The 23,868-nt window shown below is 40.8% G+C and overlaps 1 protein-coding gene across 5 annotated transcripts in view; it reads right to left on the bottom strand.

Annotated features, from left to right (window-relative positions):
* The window catches only part of ULK4 (unc-51 like kinase 4), a 572,842-nt gene that overhangs the window by 285,287 nt on the left and 263,687 nt on the right, over nt 1-23,868 (bottom strand). For 4 of the 5 annotated variants that reach the window (XM_075212480.1, XM_075212479.1, XM_075212478.1 and 1 more), the window contains 3 exons: nt 14,789-14,840; nt 14,544-14,688; nt 54-146 (listed from right to left, as the gene is read on the bottom strand). In XM_075212480.1, the coding sequence (XP_075068581.1) occupies nt 54-146; nt 14,544-14,688; nt 14,789-14,840 (290 nt within the window). The remainder of the gene's footprint in view (nt 1-53; nt 147-14,543; nt 14,689-14,788; nt 14,841-23,868) is intronic. The other variant, XM_075212481.1, reaches the window with a different exon arrangement.

Genomic DNA, 23,868 nt, shown 5'->3' with positions numbered 1-23,868 from the left:
ACAGGAAACATTTTCTATATGAATTCTTAACTACATTCTAAATTAATGTTTACCTGATTAAAGGAGGGCTGTATTCAGTCAAAGGCACCAGCAATTTTAAGGCATACACAGGCACAGGGTCAGGTTCCGCAAGGATTCGACCATACCTAGAAGAGGTTGAAATAATCAGCTTTTTGAATGATTCAGGCACTGACATGTATTTGATGAGTTATTAAATATAAAATTATAAGTGTATATATATATATATATATATATATATATATATATATATATATATATATATATATATATATACACACACTATTCTGGAAAAGAAGTCCTTATAGTTGGGATGTCATCACTTAAGTATTATCTATTGACAATAAGAACAGTGCATTGTGTGATTATATGATCCAGTTACTCAGCAATGTTGGTTTGGGAATCAGAGGGTTGTTTGAGTATAGAACGGAAATAAATGTAAATTTGAGTGAATTATGTAGAAGAGGGACGGTTAGAATAGCCTAGTGGTGTTAAGAGGGGTTCAGGAATTTGATAAGATTGCCTAAATAGGTAAGTTTTCAGGGAATGCTTACAGGTTTGGAGCTAAGGCGAAAGACTTGTTTGTAAGACAGTAGTCCACACAATAGGTGCAGCCTGAAGACTGTACTCCGGAAAAGGGAACAGGTAATGGTAGGTAAAACAGGTAATGAGTGTGGATGAGAGACAAAGATCTTGCACAGAGCAAAGAGTTCCAGTTGGAGAGTAATTATGTAATCAGTGATGTCACTTGTGTCACATGACGCATTATTAAAGTGTTTTGCAGTGGAATATATAACTGTTTCTATAAGGTCATCACCTATACAGGAGAGTTTTACTGGCAACTTGCTTTGTTTAAGTTTGATACTTATGTTTTTAATTAATAATTTTTCTTTCTACTACTAAAACAAAAAATAGATATCAGATATCACCTCAGAGTTCCATATTTTTTGTTTATGGACATGGATCTCTCTGCCGACTTCTATATCCTTAAGTGGAATACATTATCACAAATATATTTTAACTAATGAAAACATGTGCATATTAAAAAGGTGTTTTGTTAGTGGGCGTAGAGTGCAAAGCAAGGAGCCTTAAACTCAGTGTCTATAGTCATTTTGACCTTTTTATTAATTGTTATTTATACTTATTTGATAATCTGCCAATAATCTGAATACCACAGGCACAATTATACTGATGGGACATTATGAAATTTCACCTGACATAGGACCTGCTATACAGCAGGGTTTATTGCTGCATCTAAGAGAAATGAAGATACCAGAATGCTGTAAGGATTGGCTACATACTCCATATTGGAACGTCTATAAGCCTTTGGTTCTAAGATCGTAATTAAATTACATTAACAATTTCATATGTGGCTGTGTCAGGCACCGTCCCTGCACTGTCCCATCGTGCTGGGGACGGACGCCTGTCACCTTTGCAGAGCCGTGTCTCGTTGCCTAGCAAAGGGACATATTTCTGGCTATGCTGTGCGCACATGCGCAGTAAGTTTGCGTTCTGTTGCTAGGCAACGGGACGCTTCTTTCACCAGCTAAACACACTCACCTATCAGGGCCCACATTAAAGTACTTAAGGCACCTCCTTCCTATAGTCTGTGCCAGAGTATTAGTTTCACCAGCTCTAGCGTAATGTATCCTGTTCCCTTGCTCCTGTCATTTGCTACATTGGTTCCGGATTCCTGGTTTGCTCCTGACCACTCTCTTATCCTGTAATTTGGTTGTGTTGATATCTGGATTCTGACCTTCATTCTGGATCACCCTTGTGTACTGCACTATCGTTGGGCATCTGACCCGCACTGTACAACCATTCCTGTTCTATCCCGCTGCACTGATAACTAACTTGGAGACCAGCAACCTGCGCACCTAATGCAGTCAAGCCAATACCTCCTTGCGGGGAACCCTTTTGAAAACCGGGGGTGCGTTAGACTCCGCGCCTCCCTGTTTAGTTGCACCAATATCAGTCAGCGGCATCCTCAAAAGTCATTAACGTGACAGTATACTCTGGCCTTGTGTACACAGGATGAACCTTCGGCCCGAGATCTTCTTTTACACTTGGCCCAACGTGTAGACCACCAAGACGCCAATCAGGCCCAACTGCAACAGTGCATCCAGGGTGCGGTTTCTCACCTGGACACCCTTCAAGGGTCATTACCCGTACGACCTGTGGTCCCTTCTGGAACAGAAGCTGCTACTGCTGACTCTGCCTCCGCTAGCTCTACCGGTTCCACAAGCTTTCAAGGGTTGCGTATACCACCTCCAGAGAAATACAACGGTGATCCAAAGAAGTACTGTGGGTTCCTTAATTAGTGCGCTTTAAAGATTGAACTTGCACCTGAAAACTTATCTTCAGCCAGAATTAAGGTGGCCTGTATAATCTCCCTCCTTTCAGGCCAAGCCCTTGTCTGGGCACCTCCGTTGTGGGAACGTGACGATCCTTTGCTCCAGAATTCCGTGACCTTTATTGAAAGCTTCCGCAGGGTGTTTGATGAACCTGGTCACGTGCCCACTGCGTCCACTGGTCGGTTAAACCTTCGTCAAGGAACCCTCTCGGTTGGTCAGTAAGCGGTCCAATTCCAGACACTAGCATCTGAGCTTTGTTGGAATGATGAGGTACTTACCACTACCTTCTAGCAAGGCTTGAATGGCAGAATAACGGATGATTTGACGTCACTGGATCTGCCTTCCAGATTGGATGATCTAATTTCTTTATGTATCAAAGTGGATATTCACCACCGAGAATACACACAGGACAGAGAATGTGGTCGCCGATCCTTTCCGCGGCTTGCAACTCAATTCCAATCTCCTGCTCTCCCCACGGAAGAACCCATGCAATTTGGTTGATCACAACTGCCTCCTGAAGAAAGAGAAAGACAGCCGAAGAATCGGTTATGTCTCTATTGTGAAGATCCTGGACATCTTCTCTCTGTATGCCCCAAGAAACCGGTAAACGCCAGCTCCTAGGCGATTGCAGGGAGGTCAGCCTATGATCCCAGTCCTCTTCTCCCTGTTCCCAGAAAGAATCCGAGTTTCTCATGCCCATTATTCTTTTCTCCTCTGATGGTCCTCAACCTCTGTCTGCCTTCGTGGACTCGGGATCTGCGGAGAAATTCATATCCTCCAGTTTGGTCTCACAGCTCCATTTGGGTACTACGCCTTTGCCTCATCCATTGACGCTTACCGCAGTAGATGGAAACCGAGTCTCTAAAGGCTCTATCACCTGCATCACTGTTCCTGTTTGGCTGATGATAGGAGCTCTCCATTCATAATGGATTAAAATTCTGGTTCTCCCGCAATCCATTAACCCTATTATTTTGGGTTTACCTTGGTTAAGGACACACTATCCTCAATTTGATTGGCATCACACTCCGGTTACCTCCAGGGGTTCTTCTTGCAAGTCACGTTGTTTGGCACCTGTCACTCGCGGAAAACCTGTCATTTCCTGTCGGGCTACCCCCTCCTGTGATATTCTTCCCAAAGTCTACTTTGAATTCCTTGATGTTTTAAGCAAAGTGGCTGCGGAATCACTACCTCATCACCCTTGGGACTGTCCCATTGGTCTGGTGCCAGACAAGAGCATCCCTCGGGGTAGGGTACTTCCTCTGTTCATACCGGAGACATAGACTATGTCCGAATACGTCTCTGAGAACCTCAAACAAGGATGTAATCGCAAATCATCTTCTCTCGCTGGCGCAGGGTTATTTTTTTTTTAAAGAAGATGGGACCCTCAGACCATGTATTGACTACACTCAATGCCATCACGGTCAAAAACTGGAATCCTCTTCCCCTCATCCCTGAGCTGATCGATCATATCCGTGTAGCTCAAATCTTCACAAAATTGGAACTTAGAGGCGCCTACAACCTAATCAGGATAAGGAAGAGGGATGAATGAAAGACGGCGTTCAACACCAGAGACGGCCACTACAAGTACCTTGTAATGCCATTTGGGCTATGTAATGCTCCAGCCGTATTCCAAGAATTTGACTACGAGGTCTTCCTGGATTTATTGTATCAGTCCGTGGTAGTTTATTTAGACAATATTTTGATATTTTCCCAAGAGCTTTCTTCCCACAATGTTCATATGAAAGAAGTGCTTCTTTGCTTACGGAAGAATCACTTATATTGCAAAATGGAAAAATGCCTCTTTCATCAATCCCAGGTACCCTTTCTGGGATACATTTTGTCCAGATCTGGCCTCCAAATGGACCCAGATAAAGTGAAGGCCATCCTTGACTGGCACCAGCCGGCAAGATTAAAAGCTACTCAACACTTCATCGGTTTCACAAATTATTATCGGCAATTTAATGAGGGATTTTCCACCTTTATTACTCCCATTACCTCTCTTAAACGTAAGGGAGGCTAAGTCAAGTCTTGGTCTAATGAAGCAGTGCTTGCATTTAAGGCTATTTTTCCAAGGCTCCCAAAATGATTCAGCCTGACCTACACAAAACCTTCTTTCTGGAGGTCGATGCCTCTTCTGTAGGCGTGGGAGCAATCCTGTCCCAGAAGAAATCCTCCTCGCATTGGAATAATGGCGATACTTATTGAAGGCAACCCCACTTTCCGGTCACCGTATTCACTGATCATGACAACCTCAACTAATTACAAACCGCTCAATGTTTAAATTCTCGACAGGCTCATTGGTGTCACGATTACTGTCACGATATCCAAAACTGAGGCCTACTTACTGCCATTTGCTCTGCTAACAGGGAGGTGCGGAGTCTAAACATGCCCCTGGTCTTCGGCAAGGACCCCTGCAGGGAAGTTTGCTGCAGGGGCATGCAAGTTGCGGCCCTACAAGATAGCCATCAGTGGATTAGTGGGTAAAATAGCGTAGTCAAAACAATCCGAAGTCAGGCAAGTGGGTAGCGAGGTACAAATGTGGTCAGGCAAAGCGTAGTCAAATAGTCCGGAGTCAGGCCATGCTGGTAGAGAGGTACAGACGAATCAGGCAGAAGCATAGTCAGGCAATCCGGAGTCAAAACCAGGAGAGTAGAACAAAAGTATATTGGTTAATATTGTTTTGCCGTGCGATTGCGATCCGTACGCCATGTAACACAGATCCGTACGCCACTTAACACGTGGCATGGTGCGATCGCACGGTAAAATACGCACGCACACACTCGCATTACAACATTTAGTTATTTATATAATTCATATTCTTATTGGTTCCGTTACACTGTAATTTATGAGCAGATAGTATTTGGTTTATTATTGGTCTATATATATATATATATATATATATTGATTATATGTACACTTCAGTAATATTCAAGGTTCAGGTTATAGGAAAGGTATCATGCCTAGTATCATATTAAAACCCTATTCGTCAGCAGCTGTCCGATTCCATTGCCGAAGAGATCGCATATTGCATACTCTAGTTATTGATGTTAGGGAATAAACCTTTGTATGATGCTGGCTATGAAATGATAATTGTAACTAGAGCATTGGCGGGAGGAAAGGAGCTCATCCCCTGGAGAGACGACCCCCACCTTTGGATTCCTTCGATTGAATCAGCCTATGACCTGTTTAGCCTGGACCCATCTGATGTCTGGACCTATAGAAGCAAGCCACGTCATTTGCATTGTTCTCTGTAACACTGACTGTGTATATATGATCATAGCTGTGCACCCAATTCTCAGTCTTCACTGGCCGCAGTATTCTAACAGATATTCTAACAGATATACTGTCCACCGGGTCCCGTGGGTGCGCAGCGAGCGCATGCGATGGCAGCGGTATGTATTTATCTTTTGGTATTGGCTGTACTGTACTGTATCATAATATAATAATGTATTGAATTGTTGACTATTTACATCGGCTAAAATAAATTACTTTGTGCGTTAGAAATACAATACAATCGCCTATGCAATGCTTATTTAAAAACGATAGAATTATTTTATTATCAGTCAGGGTGCTGGGAAGCACAGGGAAACGCTGCAGCAGAAAGGACATGGACCTTGATACTTTGGTACCCTAATGGTGCCAAAGTCTCCCTTATTTAAAAGCTACAATAATCTCATTGGTGGACAGGGGATTCAGCGGTCAGCCACGCTGAATTCCTGGAAACGCCTTCCGTTGCCGTAGCATTGGCCGCGCATGCGCCACGGGCCCGGCCGACAGTAGCGACCGGTTGCCTATCAATGGGACCAAAGGTGTCATTCATCACACCTTTGGTCTGCATGGCTGTCCTCGGGAGATCATCTCTGACCGTGGGGTGCAGTTTGTTTCTAGTTTTTGGAGGGCCTTCTGCAAACTTCTGAGCATTGATTTAAAATTCTCCTACGGATATTATCCCCAGACCAATGGCCAAACTGAGCGGGTCAAACAGGATTTGGAGTCCTACATTCGCTATTTTTGTTCTGGAAAGCAATCTACATGGAGTAAGGTTCTTCCTTGGGCAGAATTCTCCCACAATAATCACCTGCATTAATCCACTGGCACATCTCCCTTTTTTACTTTATTCGGGAGACACCCGATTTTGCCTACCTTCTCGGACCTACTTGACTCCACGGTACCGGCAGCTCAAGATTTGGTTCACAACTTTTCATTAATCTGGTCCCAGGTGCAAACCAAGTTACAACAGACTAAGGAACACTATAAGTACTTTGCAGATCGCCATAGGAAGAATATCCCTTTACTTCACATTGAGGATAAGGTATGGCTTTCTACTCGAAATCTTAAACTCAAAGTGCCGTCCATGAAATTTGCACTTTGTTATATCGGACCTTATTCTATTGTTCAGGTGCTGAATGCCGTTACTTACAAAGTCGTTACCCCCTTCCCTCCGAGTGCGTAACTCTTTTCATATCTTCCTTCTTAAACCTCTTATAATTAATGAATTCTCCAAGAGATCACACCTCCTCCTCCTCCCGTCAAGACCACGTCTGTAACGAGTAATTATTAATACTCAGAATGGCAGATTTATAATATATCCACAGCTCCTTCAGTGCATAGACTGCACTATGATATATATACAAAGCTCTTTCTGCAGAACTGTGCCTTGCTTTAGTATAGGTAGTTCACATAAAGTGTACAGAAAGTAATACTACTTTAAGTTCCTTTTTACCATTTTAAGATAAATGATTTGCAGACTGTTTTTTTGTTTTTTTTTAATTATTCCACATCTGCTTTGATAATTATGTTATTGTAATGTTGTTGCAATTTCTACAAGGTCTTGGAGTGAGCAATGGGTATTTCACATAAAAAAAATAAACCATTGCACTAAGACACGAAGTTCTACACATATTGCAGATATTTATAAAAAGAACAAATATATGGGCTCTGTTCTGCATGAGTAAACAAGCAGCGAGTTACTGTAATTCAAAGCAAAAGCAATTTCTATAGCCTTCAGAAGAAAGTACAATTTATTAAAACAGTGTACCCATAATATGGAGATTAGTAAATATTTTACATGATGTTATAAATGGCGAGGCTTTTCATTTTCATATAGCAACAGTTTCTAATAAATAAATGAATTCAGAGTGAAAGAATTTTACATGTACGTCAAAGCCATCTTCCATTCGGACAAACCGTTCTAAAAATTATTTAGAAACTGAAAACTCCATACTCTTTACAACCATTTTATCAGTGATACATTTACCAGGTTGGCTCAGAAAGTGGCAAATTACAATAGAGGCTTTTAGGGAGGTAACCCAGGGCCCAGATTTTCTCCATTTAAACTAATTCTGATCCTGGCTGAAAATAAAGTAAACTTGAGGTGAGAGGGAGTAATGGATATACCAAATAACTGGGTTCAGATATTCCTGCTCTTTACTGGAAATCACTTCAAGCATGATCCTGCTTTGATTATCACTACACTTGGGCTAGAGGCTTGCTGTGTGTGTTCTAGTAAAATAATGAAGCCAGGAGTGGTCCATAAAGGATATTAAAAGTGCTGTGTTTCTTGGGTTCATCGAATGGGGAACATGGCTTGAGAACTATCAAAGAACCATGGATGTTTATTCCTGATACCGGGTTCTGATATGGGCCATTACTGACAAAAAGCTGCTATTTTGCAAATGCATCTGTAGTGAACAGAGAGGAATTACAGTTATAAGGATTAAAGAATAAAAAAAATTGAGGGGAATAAGGCCTAATCATAACTGCAGTTGAAATATGTTATATCAAATAAATCCATTGATAAATTGAGTTACTGAGGTGTAAAATGTGAAGTCAGAGGGTCTGGTATGTGTTTACCTGGTGCTTCTGCCCACCTCTATGTTAAAAGATAACAGCAACACTTTCAGGGAAAGCTGAGTAGCTTCAAAGGCCCCTGGGGTGAGCTGCATCCTGACATATGAGAGTTTTTTTTACACCAAGGGAGATTCTAAGGAGCTGTTCACAGCTTGAGATCCTTGTAGACAAAGGCAGCACATGGAGGCTATCTACGCAGGTATACAGGAATATGAACTTCAAAGAAAATGCCTTCATATTTCATATTGTGGGAAATACGTGTGCCACTCCATACTGATGGGCAGAAACCACGTCAGGGTTGTGAATTACAGGTACCAGCAGTACCAGGGAACAGCTGCAGTCACATGACTTTGGGAAACGTATGTCATATTGCTATAAGTCCATCATATTGGGTATTTAAATGTGCTGGAAATGATGATCGGGTCAATGATGGGGGAGTTATGTCTCTGGAACATATTTGAGAAAAGTTAAGACAGGTCAAAACTATAGGAATAGTTTTGAACAAACCCTAGGTGATACCCAGGGGACATTTCCACACTTACATTAGCACAAACACTGCCCCTGTGAATGCCCTCCCATTTGATGTTGCTTAAAAACCTGTGTTGTGAAGGGACAAATTGTCAGTCTTTTTGGGAAATCAATCACCATTGATAAGCTGTCCATCTTCAAGCCAATTTCCCTTAGCGCATAACATATCACTTATCTGTAAATTATATTCTGAATGTAATCCCTTTATTTTAGACTGTTTTGCTTGTGCATGTATGTCAATTGATTACACAGGTCTGCAAAGAAAAAATTTTGGACAGCTGTTTTGTCCTGGGACGTCAGGTTTTCGAACAAACGGGTGGTCATCGTTTAAAAAAATCTCTTTACGCAAATATTTTATTTACATGAAAAATATTAACTCATCTGCACAGTTGACACCAAAATTAATACCACACTCAAGTAGATTGCTTGTGAAATCTTCTTTTTTTAAACTCTAAACTTCTTTTTGAGCTTTTCCTCTTGTAGGTGGCTTCCGGAAGATCTCTGTACAACATCCAGCAGTAGTCAGCCATCATCGTAACACTCCATTTCCCTTGATACCGTCTTTCCATTTCTTTTATATCTTGATGGAAACATTCTCCCTGCTCTTCACTCACTGCTCCCAAATTTTTAGCAAAATAGTCAAGGTGTGAGTTGAGAAAATGGACTTTTAAGCTTATGGAGCAACCAAGCTTGTGGAATGCTTTCAACATTGTTTCCACCATTTCCTTGTAATTTGGGTCCTTTTGGTTTCCCAAAAAGATTTTTATGACCACAGTAAAGGCAACCCACGCTTCTTTTTGAGTTGGAGTCATTAAACTGATGAAGTCTTTGTCAGATATGAGTTTTCTAATATCTGGGCCAACAAAAACCCCCTCTTTCAGTTTTGCCTCCGTTAAACCTGGAAACTTGGATCCCAAGTACTTGAAGCATTCGCTATCTTTGGGAAGTGCCTTAACAAATTGCTTCATTAATCCTAATTTTATATCGAGTGGTGGTAATAAAACCTTCTCAGGGGATACCAATGTATCTCTGAGAACATTCTTTTCACCAACAACTAGACTTCTTGGTGGCCAATTTTTTTGCTTCCAGTGATTTTGTCGATCTCTACTGTCCCATAAACATAGAAAGCAAGGGTATTTGGTGTATCCCAGCAGCATACACAATACTTTTAAATCCCCACATACCAACCAGTTTTGGTTTTGATATAAAACAATGGATAACATGGTGGCGCCAAAAAAACAAATAGTGGTGTGTATCGTTATGATATTCACTTTATTCATGTATATGAATTCAATGATGCATAAGTTCTAATCATACAGGTGCTTGATAAAATAGTAAGCAACAATTACCTGTGTTACTGATGTCATAAATAACAAACCAATCTATACCATGGAAACTGGATAACGTATATCAGGTATATACTGAATCAACACAATCAAAACAAACTGTTGCCATAGACGGTATATCTGGTGATACCGATAATGAATCCCACTATTCTGGATTCACTTACAATAGTCACAATGTCCAGGATATTCAATAGTGGTCCTGCAGAAATTGTCATGTTTTTGGGAGCACTGGCAGTGAAAATAAATTTGTTTTTCCATGTTCAGTTCTTTTCCCCCAAGTATGATGAATTTGAAATTTAGCGATTTCCAGCTACCTGTTTGACCAAGGCACATTTCGATTGTGAAAAAACCTGACATCCCAGGAAAAAACGGTGATCATTTTTGAATTCAGCGCACCAAAAAACATAAGAATCAGATAAAATTATGAGAACAGCTTTTTGGTTGCAGACCTGTGTTATTAATTGTGTTTATGACCTGTAAGCATTGTACTTTTTGTATATTAATCTAAAAACGTAACAAGTGATGTCCTTATTGCTCTAAACAAATTCACTGCCTGCTTAGAAGAGAGATATAGCTTGGCTGGGTTAACTCTTTAGATAACAGTGTGTGAAGGGTTAACTGTTTAGCTACCATAGCACAGAGTGTGCGCATTTGGGTGATTAAGTATAGATTTTCTACAGGCCTTATAGATAGCTGGTGACAGTTGTAGAGAAGTGTGGAAGGATGTGTCTGTGTTGGGAAAGGGACCAGCTAAATCTGTGGCCTAAGAGATAGGCGACAGTGAGGTTTAGGCTGAAATCCTGTGTGTTCCCTTACAGTAAGCTTCCATGTCACAATTGCGGTTTGAGACAGATAAAGGGGGTCAGGAGAGGTTTCCTGAAAAACTAGAGGTGATATATTGTTTGACTGTGTGAATATATAAGATATTAAATCAGGGAATAGCTAGAGGTGGTTATTTGTGACAGCATCTCCTCCTATCAGCAACCAGAAAGTATATCATTTACCTGATCTTGGCACTGATCCTTACAACCTATTACATGAGCAATCCAGAACTATGACATTGACATGTACATCTAAGCTCTGTGATCTACAATCATTAAGGACTTTGTGAATTATACATGTATACACATATACATGTATACATATACATATATAAGGTTAAAACTCTATGAGGCACATTCAATTCAGCATGAGGTGCAGCCTAAATCGCCTCAACTTTGGATGCGCATTTTGCCGCTTATTATGGTAAGCATTCTACACTCATTTTCTGTTCAACTCTACAAGACGTGAGGAAAAATGAGCAGAGATTTAATTCCGAACATCGAGGCGGAGACACATAGTGTCAAACTGAATCTCGTGAATTTGAATTTGCCCCGTAAAAAGCCAGCCCCAGGAAGGTCATAGTTATAATTTGTGAAGTGGTAACTGTGATCTTTCTGACTGAATTATTATTTTTTGTGTGACTTAAGTCTGCAATTGAAATCATTGAGGTTTATTGTTTTGATATGTGCTAAATATACTTAATAGGCAGATACAGTGTCTCTCCATTTAGTGATTTATTACACTATTTCTGTAACTGCTTTTTATTCAGATTTTAACTATACAAGAATCATAAGCTGCTTTGCAGTCTATATGGAATTCCAATTGTTATTTTATTTTATGCCCGCTATAAATTGTAATTTTTTTCTGTTTTATGTGTCACAGATTGCTGTCAAGTTACAGTAATACGTTTCCAGTATCCATTATGCCACCACCAATCAACAGTACATATGCATGGGGTTTAAATGTTGAAATTTGGGGTATGTCACAAGTTAACCCTGATTATAGTCAAAAATGTGACTGAAATGTTAATGTACCAGTAAAGTAATTTTCTATTTTTGAAAAAAGGTGACTGCATTACCTTCAATGTAAATATTTACTGGTCGTTTATAAGTCTTCAGCATACACTCTGCATAAAAATAAATGAGTAAATGTGCTATATGCCACTAGGTTGGGGCTGTGACACTGATCTGCCCTACTAATGGGGGAACAGGCTCCCAGTCTCCCCAGCCTCGGGGCTATGACATTTACCTGCAACATCTGAAGAGGCAGGGAGGAAGTTACTCCCAGGATCTCATCTGTTCAGTGGGTCTCAGGATAGACTGGTTGCTATGACATGACCTGTCACCAGAATTGGAGTAGCTAGGTACCATCTCCGTTAAGTGACCAGTGCGTTAAGGGGCCTGTACTACCACCACCAATATAATATTTATCTGTTCAAGTGTGTGTTAGATGTTGCCATATTGTCCTATAAGTAAATCTCAGATAGTATCCAACAATGAACAAGATTGAAACCATCAACCCTTGTCTGTTGCCCTTCTGATCCGTTTAGCCTTCTAACTTAAACATTGTGGGGACTTGGCTTGATAGGACCAAGATAGGATACCAAAACCTCATATTTGTTATTATACTGGAAATATAAATATATATACTGATGAGGACAAGCCCTGTGTCTGACCTGTATGCTATCAGTTGGACAGTTCATTATACAATACAATGGCACATCTAGAAATGGACTGAAACCTTATATCTTTAAGCTATATCTGATTAGGGTCTGAGCATCTTATTATACTCATGCTCATTTAGGATGTCCCCAATTTTGAATTGGGCAGGCACAGAAAACCTGTAAACATTACTGGAATGTTCACAGCAGTACCGAGTAATTCAGGAGGAAAGTGTGACAATCTTGTGGAAGGCAATGACTTGTACACTTGTGTGATAATGTTAGTAAAGACAACACAGTGGTGATTAGAGCCTCCTATTAATGGTCCAGGAATATTAAGGCTTTAAACAAAGTTCATATATTCAACTTGTTATTTTTCCTTTGTGTTTGTTGATTGCCTACAGTTCTCTACAGTTGCCACTGTTTCTCTTCCCTTCAGGCAAATACCTTCATCCCGTCATGAGCTCTCATGTCACTCTTCTAAATATGTGATAATCTTCTAACAATACAACAGACTGGGCGCATGTAGCAAGGGATGTATGTGACATCTTTGGGGGCACGGTTTGCCATTACAGGGACAAGGCCAGGTCCAGAAGGAACAAAAATATGTCAGAAAGCAGATAAAGCAGTGGCAGAAATAGCTGCATGAATTTGTTTATAACCAGCGCAGTGGGATAGCATGAGATTATTCCAAGCGTATACAATCCCAAGCAATATATACTATCAAGCAAAGTAAATGTCTTAGGTTACAGTTTCCTTGACTTTGAAAAGCACAATAGTTAGCCAGTTGAGCCGCTAAGTAATATATGAATTTAATTAAACACAATTTTTTCAGGCATTAAGTACTAGACACATTTTCTAACCATGCACACTTCTCAACTAAATATCCTCTCATTTCCCTTTCAGTATCCTATAAGTAATTCAGGTCACAAAAAGTGAAGTCACCATACAATGATGTCTATGAGCATTTGGGGATATTGTTACAGCTCTCAGGAGATGTACCTGCCCAGACGAGCTGAATACATTTCTATTTAAAGTCAAACTTCAATGTGGTGCATGGGAATATATTAATGTTTGACTGTTATGCCCAATACCCCTACAGATGATGCAGCACTTCAGTCCACTTTAAATTAGTTATTTACTGTGCATGTCAGTATTAGTAGATTGGTGACCAAATAGCATTTCTTTTATATATAATTCTACACAGCATAATTATCAGCTGTTAATGAAACAGGCACAATTATATGGGCTGACACAATATTGAGAATTTCAAACTTTTAAAATCTATTTGTACACACTGGTATTTAATTTAAAAACTATTACTTTCTGGTTTACATTATTGAAGTAACATGAAAAAGGAAATCTTTTCAGTAGAAATATTATACCAAATATAAACAGTGTGAGATTATTACAGAATATAGCTACAGTCTGTATAGGGATGACAACTAACAACCAATTTAAAGCAAACGCATGTCTCCAGACACTTTCACTAAATTCCTGACATTTCATATGCATATTTGCTTTTGTGTGATAAATGTTAAAAACCTAAATTAGCTACGACTTAAAAATTCTACACAGTAAGAAGGCCCTAACATGGACATGTTAAATATACAAAGATACACAACAGACACTGCTTGGGAGTTTCAGCAGAAAATAGACAATGTGCTTACAGTTTAGTTACCAATTTGGGCTGTTCAATATCACCCCTCTAAAGAGGCATACACAATCTAGTTGGGGGCAGGCAAGCCCATCCCCTCCTTGTGACTGGCAGCACTACCCCTGCCAATCATTCTTTACATCCCTGTGCTGTGTCTGATGGGCATGCTGGACTAACCATTATGAAATACACTGGATATCCATGACAAACAGGCATACAATACATTACGAACATGTCTGTTACTGAAAGATGTATATACTTTAGAGTAAGAACCAATTTCACCATTTGAGCTCAGCTGGAGGACTTACTGTGGAAGTAATGTCTTTCTGACCAAAGACAGGAATGTGCTGTTTGATTGAAGGACCTCCTCTCTCCCTTCAGCCATGGCTTCATGTGTTACAAGCAGTGATGTGGTCTCTGCAAGTAGCCGCAAGCTGAACAGCCTCCATTCCACTTGAAAACACAGAGAGCCAAGAATGTTACCATGCAGCAAAGTAATTGAAACAAAATGTTGAAGCTGCACAGAAATCTACTTGATGTGGCTTAAGCTTACCATTCTGGCTGCACACCAGGGAGACTAAAGGTGGGAGGATAGTGTCCACAACCTAAAACAGAGCAAGAAAATGTCTGGATTGAATTACTGCAGGAGCAGAAATAGAAATTAGTTTCACCACAAACTAAGGGGTTTTATAGTCAAAGTCTGTAATTAAATTGATCATCTAAATTTGTGGAGATGCAGTGATTTACTATGAGACCAGAGTCCTTCTATAACCTTTGTTTCTGACTTTGTTTTTTGGTCATTTAAACATGTTAAAATTTTGGACTATGAAGCAGTGATCCTAGAAAAGCAACATATGAATAGTGCGTTATGAATCAGCATTACAAGTTTTATACTATACCTCACATATTTCACAATCAGAAAATAAAGGAAAATTAGCTTACACCCCTGATCAGCAAAAACTATGTCTTGTTCCTCCCAAACTCCACAACTTTCATATGAGGTCACACCTCCATGGTCCTGAAAAATGAGAGTCATGCTTAAGACTGTTGGGAGGTATGTCTGAAGCATTCTGAGCATATAATTTGCATGTTTCTACATATAACTCTTATAGGCGCATTAAAGGATCAAAATATAAAAATTATATATGTTTTGCATGTAAGTATAACTTAACAAAAATACTTTGCTCTAAGTTGGTATTTCCAAGCAAATTTTCTACAGTACTTCAGGCACTAGGTGGAACTGTTGAGTTACTTAAGGTTTTTTCTTTGATAGATAGGGGGGAATTCAACTCGCCGTGTTACTGCTGAAAGTAAAGCGGCCTCCGCACTATTACCGATATTACGGTAATAGTGTGCGTAATTATCATTAATACAGTAATTTCAACACTGGCTTTTTGCTCGCAGCTACCGGAGAAAGCAGGGTTAAAATTACTGTATTTATAGGTTTCCCCCCATAAAGTATAATTTGAGCTCTCATTCATATTAATACTTGTAAATATGCACAATAAATAGTTTTCTTTGTGCAAATGGATTAACTGAAGCTATATGTACTCAAAGTTTGCATATGGATTAACTGCTACAGTTCATCTTTTAGTAACTGCAGTTACCAGTTAGTTTGCTGCCCATTTAATTTAAGAATCTAGTCGCATTATACCAAGCTGAGATGACTATGTTAAACATTTATTCAGTGTAAGCCACTTGTTAACCACCTTTTCTGGTGAGTGCAATAGGGCAATTTTTATTTATTTTTTTAAATAATTTTTACCATAAATCTCTAGCAGAAATGTTTTAGATTATTCCCAGTTTTTCCTCAGCTAATATCAATATGGATTAACCAGCATTTTGTATTAAGCACACATATTTAGGCTTTACATATGCCTTAATTCATCAAGGCACTGATATCAAGTTAAATGTGCTGTTGAAATCGGGTGTAGGTCTGCTATGGTCTACTAAACAAGACGCTGCAGAATACGTCCAATGCTTATGTGAAATATAAATTTCAAAGGAACAAAAAAACAAAATAATTGAATGAAGGTCACCTGTTAATAATATAGGCATTAATGATAAAAGTTATAAAAAAAACGTTTTTTTTTGTTTTTTCAATTTACCATGAAATACATTTATTAGAATGTTCTCAATCCTTCAGGAACTAATTGGAACATTTGTGGGCGGTACTACACTGATATAATGGACCCCGGTTTATTGGACTGCTCAGTCTACTTTCATCTTTCCCTGAGAAAGCCCCACTTTTACTGGGGTGAAAAGCGTTGGAATTACAACTATATACTTCATCAGTTAATATTGAACTATGAAACTGTACCAGCTGTCATTGGATCAGTTATCCTGATTGTTACTAACATTCATTCAGCCCGCACGCTAGAGGAAATCCGAGCGGTTTTCCTGCTGCCAGAGAATACAGCAGGAAAGAGGGCAGGCTGACAGCGCATGCACAATTCTGAACAGACTCTGCTGGATTTCACTCAGGTATACACAAGGCTGTAACTAGGGCTGTGCGACAGGGGCCACCGCCCAGGGCGCAATGCTGAAGGGGGGCGCAATTTAGGAATATTTTAGATTAATTTGGTTAAAATTGAGGGCTAAGGGAGCGGCATTTGTCTTTCTCGCCCGCTAGAATTCTAAGTTACGGCTCTGGGTATACACACTGCCCCCCGAATGTTAGGGGAGGTAATGAATAGAATCACCAGAAGAGAAGGACTTTATACAGTATTATGCCCTGCTTCTAATCGTAAGTAACTTACTTCATTTTTTCCTGATGTGTGCTTGCAGACTGATTACTCATATTTACTACAGAGGAATTTCTTTCTGGGACTATTATTGCTATATCTATAGGATATCAGTGACTATATAATGGAATTTAAGAGACTACAGGATTTTTCAGTTGTATATATACCTAGATGAGACAATGTGTCACTTATCAGAGAATTATTTGAACCATTGGGTATACTCACCAATACTAATTATTATTCATGCTTTATGTTATGTGGATGTTATTTAGTTTTTTATACTTATACAGATATTTCTGTCCAGAATTGCAAAATGTATATGATGTTTTTAAACTTGAATTAATAAGTGATTATCTGACAATAAATGCTCATAGTCTTATAATATTGCAGACTATCACCATACACCATTTTCAGACTTGTGTCTAAGATATTATACTTCCTTACTGTTCAATTTCTGGGAGAAAAATCTTCTTTCTTACCACCTTCCGTGTTTGGCATTAAACTATTTTCCTAAATAGGGAGTGCTGTTTACCTACATCTGTCTTTTGATACATCATTGTTATATTATTCAAACTATATTCTATCCTCATATCTTGCACCTTGGAATTATTGGATCATATGTTATTTGCATATAATTGGCCAAGAGAAGTAATGCCAAGAGCACTTCATGCGCCAAAACTCTACAGTTTATGTAGTTCAGCAAGGTTAAAGTTATCCCAAATAGACAATTCAGGACCCACATCTGCACTATCCAATGGTACCTGCATCATGTTCCAAAATAATACTGCCTGTCGAAGTAGTGGTACGGTAGCTCTGGAAATTTATGTACCCGACAAGACCTGTAGAGGAGTTTGTATGGACCCCGTCTGCGTCACAAAGCACGAAAACAAGACAGCTGTCAGGAAACTCCGAATCCACTCCCTTAACTGCGCCAATTGCATGGCAGCACGATGGGTAGCATGGTGGCTTAGTGGTTAGCACTTCTGCCTCACAACACTGGGGTCATGAGTTCAATTCCCAGCCATGGTCTTATTTGTGTGTAGTTTGTATGTTCTCCCCGTGTTTACATGGGTTTCCTCCGGGTTCTCCGGTTTCCTATCCGGTTGGCTACTATCAAATTTACCTTAGTCTCTCTCTCTCTGTGTCTGTCTGTGTGTGTATATGTTAGGGGAATTTAGACTGTAAGCTGCAATGGGCCATGGACTGATATGAATGAGTTCTCTGTACAGCGCTGCGGAATCAGTGGCGTTATATAAATAAATGGTGATGATGATGATGAATATAACAAGCCTTAGATATGGAAGGGCCATGCCATCCAAGGCTTAGGACCTATATAGCATGGCTTATTTAATATGTGCTCTCCAATCCCCCTGACAAGAAATGAGAAATGCTTATTTATCTTGAAGAGCCACACAGACAGATAAAAGGGAGTATGGTGCAAGGGGTATAAAAATTTGAGCTGATTAAATTAACCCTACCAGACATGAACAGAGGTAGCTTTTTCACGTTGAGACTTTGGCCTGAAGATAAGTGATAACTGGGCCTACACTGACAGAATTTGTTATCCCTATTCCCAAATATTTAAACTTAAACTGTCATTGTAAGGTGTGTTGCATATCACCAGTTTGGGATAGCCCTCTTTGGATAGGAAATATATTGGACTTGGACCAATTAATCCGGAAGACAGAGAACTCACCGAAATCATCAACAAGATGCAACAAATTATTGAGGGAGATACAAAAATTCCTCAAAAACTGGAGCATGTCATCAGCATAAAGCACAATCTTGTCTACATTGTCTCTAGTCTGAAAACCACTGATCCCTTGGTGTGCTTTAACCAGACCCGCTAGAGTTTTGATAGCAATGGCAAAAAAGGCCGGGAAGAGAGGACAGCCCTGTCGTCTACCTCTGCCCAAGTCAAAGGGTGAAGTAACATGGCCATTTATACTAATTCGAGCTGCAGGGGGCAGGGGCAGAGTACAGTAGTTGTACCCATGCTTTAAATCTAGGTCCAATCCTAAATCTCCTCATAACTTTCCACAAAACCCCCCTCTCTACTGAGTCAAAAGGCCTTGGCTGCATCCAAGGATACAACAACTGCTTCATTCCCGGGAGCCAGCAGCATCTAGAGGTGGTAAGCAAAAGTCTCAGATTAATCAAGATGAGGTTCCCTAGCATAAAACTAGTCTGGTCTGGATGGATTATCTTGGATAACACAATATTAAGACGTATGGCAATGATTTTCACATATGAGGTCAAGAGGAAAGTTAGCCGATAGGATTCAGAAAGCATGTTGTCCTTGTCTGACTTTGGAATTACTACAATCAGGGCCTTGACATGGAGGGCGGTAGGGAAGTTGCCTCCAAGAGATTATTAAAAGTGGCCAGAATTGTGGGGATTAAAAAACCCCCAAAAATATTTTGTATAACTTCACGGACAGCCCCATCCACACCTGAAACCTTGTTGCTGGTGAGAGTAAATCGATGATGCAATCTTCTCCACAGTAATGGGAGCATCAAGATACCGATGAAAGTCTGAGTTCAGTCGAGGGAAGCGCACCTGTGGCGAAACGAGTTTGAAACACCTTAACCAGCATGTCCCTTGTTTCTCACAAAATGTGATTTATAGCATGTACTTTTTATAACCCTTTCTTTTGTTGCCCTGCTCAAAAGAATACAACTGCAGTGTCTAATTACATGTGAATAAGTGGACATTGTAGTCATGCCTAGATAAGAGACTTCTTCATACCATGTTACCCATAGTAAAAATAGGTTTGTTATTAATTCAGTGATGCTGTTATGCATTGTCCTCAAATTGAAGCCAGGTGGGTTATGGGTAAGCATCAGGTGGTGTCCAGGATACAGGTGAAGGGGCTGGAGCTGCATTCATCTCCCCCCTTTCTCTACAGGAAGCATGGAACAGCTGGGGACCCTGTAACATCACAAAGTAGTGTAAGGGGTTAATTTCAGGAGGGGTTAACTGTTATCTGATATTTGGAGGTGGGGGAGGCCAATTAGTACCCATTGTCCTCCACAGGGCTGCCTGAGGTATTCTGTCTGGATAACCGCATGGGAGCCACTGTGGAATACCACTCCACTCCCCCTCCAACCCCCTAGTCCAGGACTCACCAATGTTTAAGAAGGAGAGACCAAGGGGTTTGCCCAGGGAGGGGAAAACACTGTGGAAATATGACCCTAGATATAAGGAGCCACTCCATGGGGGGAGGTGAGGTGCATTCTGAGGATGGATGGCTGGTTTTTGAGTTGCCATCCTCTACCAGTGAAATACATCAGCAGATTCATGGGTCGTCAAGTCAGGACAACCAGGTGACTAACTCCTTAAGCTAGTGACGTAAGATACATACAACGTGGTGAACCTGCCTAGCATTTATTTACTGTGTATATATAATATTCTAGTGATTGCTTTTATAACAATAAATGAATCGTTTTACTTTCTAAATGCATTTGCCTGAGTGACTATACAAACCTTAGAAGGCATTGAGGTAGGCTCCCTGGCATAGTAAGGCACTTCTGGGTGGCCAGCCAGTGTGAAGTGGGTAGAATTGGGCAAAAAAAAACGGTATTTTCACAGCACCGTTTCCAGATAAGTATTCAATTGCAGGGTTGAAAATCTTGCCCAGAAGCCACACAAATCCTTGCAGAAATTACTTTTCTCCCTACGGAAGTATATGCTACCCCGACAGTTTTATTTTGCAAATAGGCCATAAGGCTATCGCCTGTGTTACCCTGTGTGTACATAGCGTGCCTGGAGAAAAGAAGCCTACACTTTGATTTAGCAAGGAAATGACCAGCCCACTCTTTCTGAGCATGTAACCATTACACTAGATGTCCTCTGCACTAGAGAACTTTTTAAGCCCCAATACCCCGTTAATCAAAGTGCCCCAGAGGGGTGCGTGGCTTGGAATCCATATTGGCAAGACAGAGATTTTGCAGGCTCTCCATCAGCCAAACAAAAATCCACTATAATTATTTCCCTGCATGCAGAAAGACTGCTATTTACAGCACATAGTGGGGCATCCCCTTCTCCACACATCTGAGGGTATAATTTCCCTCGGCACCCCTCAGTTTTCACCTACCACCGTGTGCTCTATGCTGCGTTCTGGCCTCATGAGACGTCGGCAGACACTCGGAACGGAGACACTTGAACTCACCTTGCCATCCACCAGCAGACACAACCTCGCTGATTGCCTGTCTTCAGAACTGAACCAGCTGCAGACAGACCTGGCCCCTGAAGCTGTATTGAATGCCCCAACCCTAGCCCCGTTGCCCTCACTGGAAAGGGAAAATAGACCTGCTCCCCGGCTGTTGGAGGGACCCTGCTGGCTTATCAAGGGATTCCGCACCTACCTTCTGTGCGCTTGCCCTCTGGAACGGCCTTCTCCCGAAGCTCCGTTAAATTCGACTGACCAGAAGTCTTGGAGCTACTGCACTTCTGAGGAAAGCGCTGCCATACTGCTACTTCTCATGGAGCAATCCTCTATGCATACCTCCTGTAGCTTGAGCGGTTGAATACCGGGGATAACTCCACCAGTGATTGCCTCCAGTGAGTACCAGAAGTTACATCTTCAGCTTCTACATCTGGAGGTCTTCACAGCCACTACATCTTTAGCTAGGGTGTGAATTTGACCCATTCTGGTGTAGGAAGATCCCAGGAGAGCAGCTGACCCCCTCTGTACCATTACACTTTTGGACTCCTTATTAGCACTTAACTCCTGTTAACAGATGTTTTCTGCCCTGCACAACACTGCTTGACAGCCCAGACAGCAATTGACTTGAACAGCAAGTATAGATGTTTTTTACAATCAATGTTTTTTTTAACATTTTTGTACCTGATTCAACAGACACTGCCTTTCATCTCTCTCAGGATCAGTAAGTGCTAATTTATTCTCTGTGCAGCCATATTTCCTTGGCCTGATATATCTCCACATATAGGCACTTTATAAAACCTTTAGCACCACCATTGTGCTGTTTTTTGCAGTGTACAGGGCTGTCTATTTGGTACGGGGTGTTACCTAGAGGAGACATCTTTTTATTGCTTGTCTTATAGCTAAACCTGGTCCCATGGGTTACAGATATTGCCCACCGGAAATAGAGATGCTTGCACCCACTGGAGCTCCCGTAAGTGAATCACACTTCGCAGCAGGACATATTCAGCACTCTTTCTTCTTAACTAACATCGCTGGGATGTGGCGCTTGAAATTACACAGCACTTCTTTCGTCAAGACAAAGCAACCATCTCTTCCCTCCTCGCTCATTCCCCCCCTCCCCCAAGGCCCAAATTGATTCAGATCTCCAGGTACAACGGTCCCCTCCACTAAAGCTGATATTGCCGAACTACGCAACCTGATTGTGGACCACACCAACTCCTGATCTGCAGACCTCCAAAGGGCCATAGTAGACCGCAAATCAGAAATGGTCACAATATCCAAAAGAACCACAGTTCTCGAAAATAAGGTGGTCAATACTTAAATTTCAAAATGATGCAGCTCAAGACTTGGACTATTTGCTAAAAGAAAATGATTTTCTAAAAGACAAGCTGGAGGATTTCGAAAATAGAGAGTGTTGCGACAACATTGGCTTACGTAACATCCCTGAATGAGTTGAACCAAACGAATTAGAAGAATATGTAAGTAAATTCTTCTCTTCACTGGACACTAGCTAACCATCCCACAGAATGGGTACATAGGACACCGGATCCTCCTCGAGATGTAATCTTATGTCTCCTATCCTTTGAACCTGAATGTGACATCCTACATAAAAGAACATAAGAAGAATTTCTTATGTTCTTTTATTAAGGATGTCACATTCAGGTCCAAAGATCTTGCCCCTTCAACGATTGCTAAGCGTCGTGACCTCAGAAATGTGATACAAATATCGTTGGGGGTTTCCTTTCCGCCTGGAAGATGAAGTGGAGGATCAACAAGTGTCAATTTGCACCCCAAACGAAGGCAAAGACTTTATTCGTCGGCTCAATCGCTCACGTCCAGAACGGGACATCGGAGAGGACTGCCAGAGCTCTACTGTACAATAACCCCAGTGATTTGCAGTTCTAACTCCCCTTAAGGGAGGAGCTAAATACCTGTTATTCCCCCTGTTTACACAATGTTATGCTTGTTATTAAACAGGTTTTTGTCGAATAGCAAATGTTTATTCTTTACTCTTCTAAGGTAATATCTCCACTGCACTTTTTTTAGGTGCAGCCGTAAATGGTTGTTTAATACATAGGTACTTTTTTTTCTTTTTCTACTAACTCATAGACTGGTGGGGGTCTATCTCTGCTCCTCAGGCCACACACCCACACATACTGGGAATTATTTACTCTGTTGTCTCTAAAAAGTTTGTACGGTTAATTGCACTCCAAAACTTTGTATCTTGACAGTTTATTGTATAGATGTATCCCGGTCTTTAGGCACTCTTCCTCCCCTGCTATCGCCCTCTAACCCCAATCACCGTCTTTTTCCCCCGTTCCTTTCTTCCCCTCCTTACCTTCTCATGGCTAACTAACTTACATCACTCTACCTAGGGACCTTCCTTCTCTACTTTAGCGGTCCCTCCATCACTCCCCCCACCCCTATAAGCTAGCCATATCTCTCACAATTCTCTCTCTTAATGTCAAGGGTTTGAACACTCCCCAAAAATGCTCCATGCTTTTTCATACAACACACAAGCTTAAAGGTGATTTTATTTTCTTGCAGGAGACCCATTTCAAGGCCGACGACCATTCCTCCTTGTCCTCACGAAGTTACTCCACGGCATACTACTCCTCTCAATCTATCAGGAAAAAAGGGGTAGCAATACTGCTCCATAATTCCCCTTTGTCTTGTCAGAAGTCAAGGATGATCCTGAAGGCAGGTTTCTTATCCTAATGG

The sequence above is a fragment of the Mixophyes fleayi genome, chromosome 5 (genome assembly GCF_038048845.1).
Source record: "Mixophyes fleayi isolate aMixFle1 chromosome 5, aMixFle1.hap1, whole genome shotgun sequence".
NCBI lineage: Eukaryota > Metazoa > Chordata > Amphibia > Anura > Limnodynastidae > Mixophyes > Mixophyes fleayi.
This window is presented reverse-complemented; position numbering and strand designations above follow the sequence as displayed.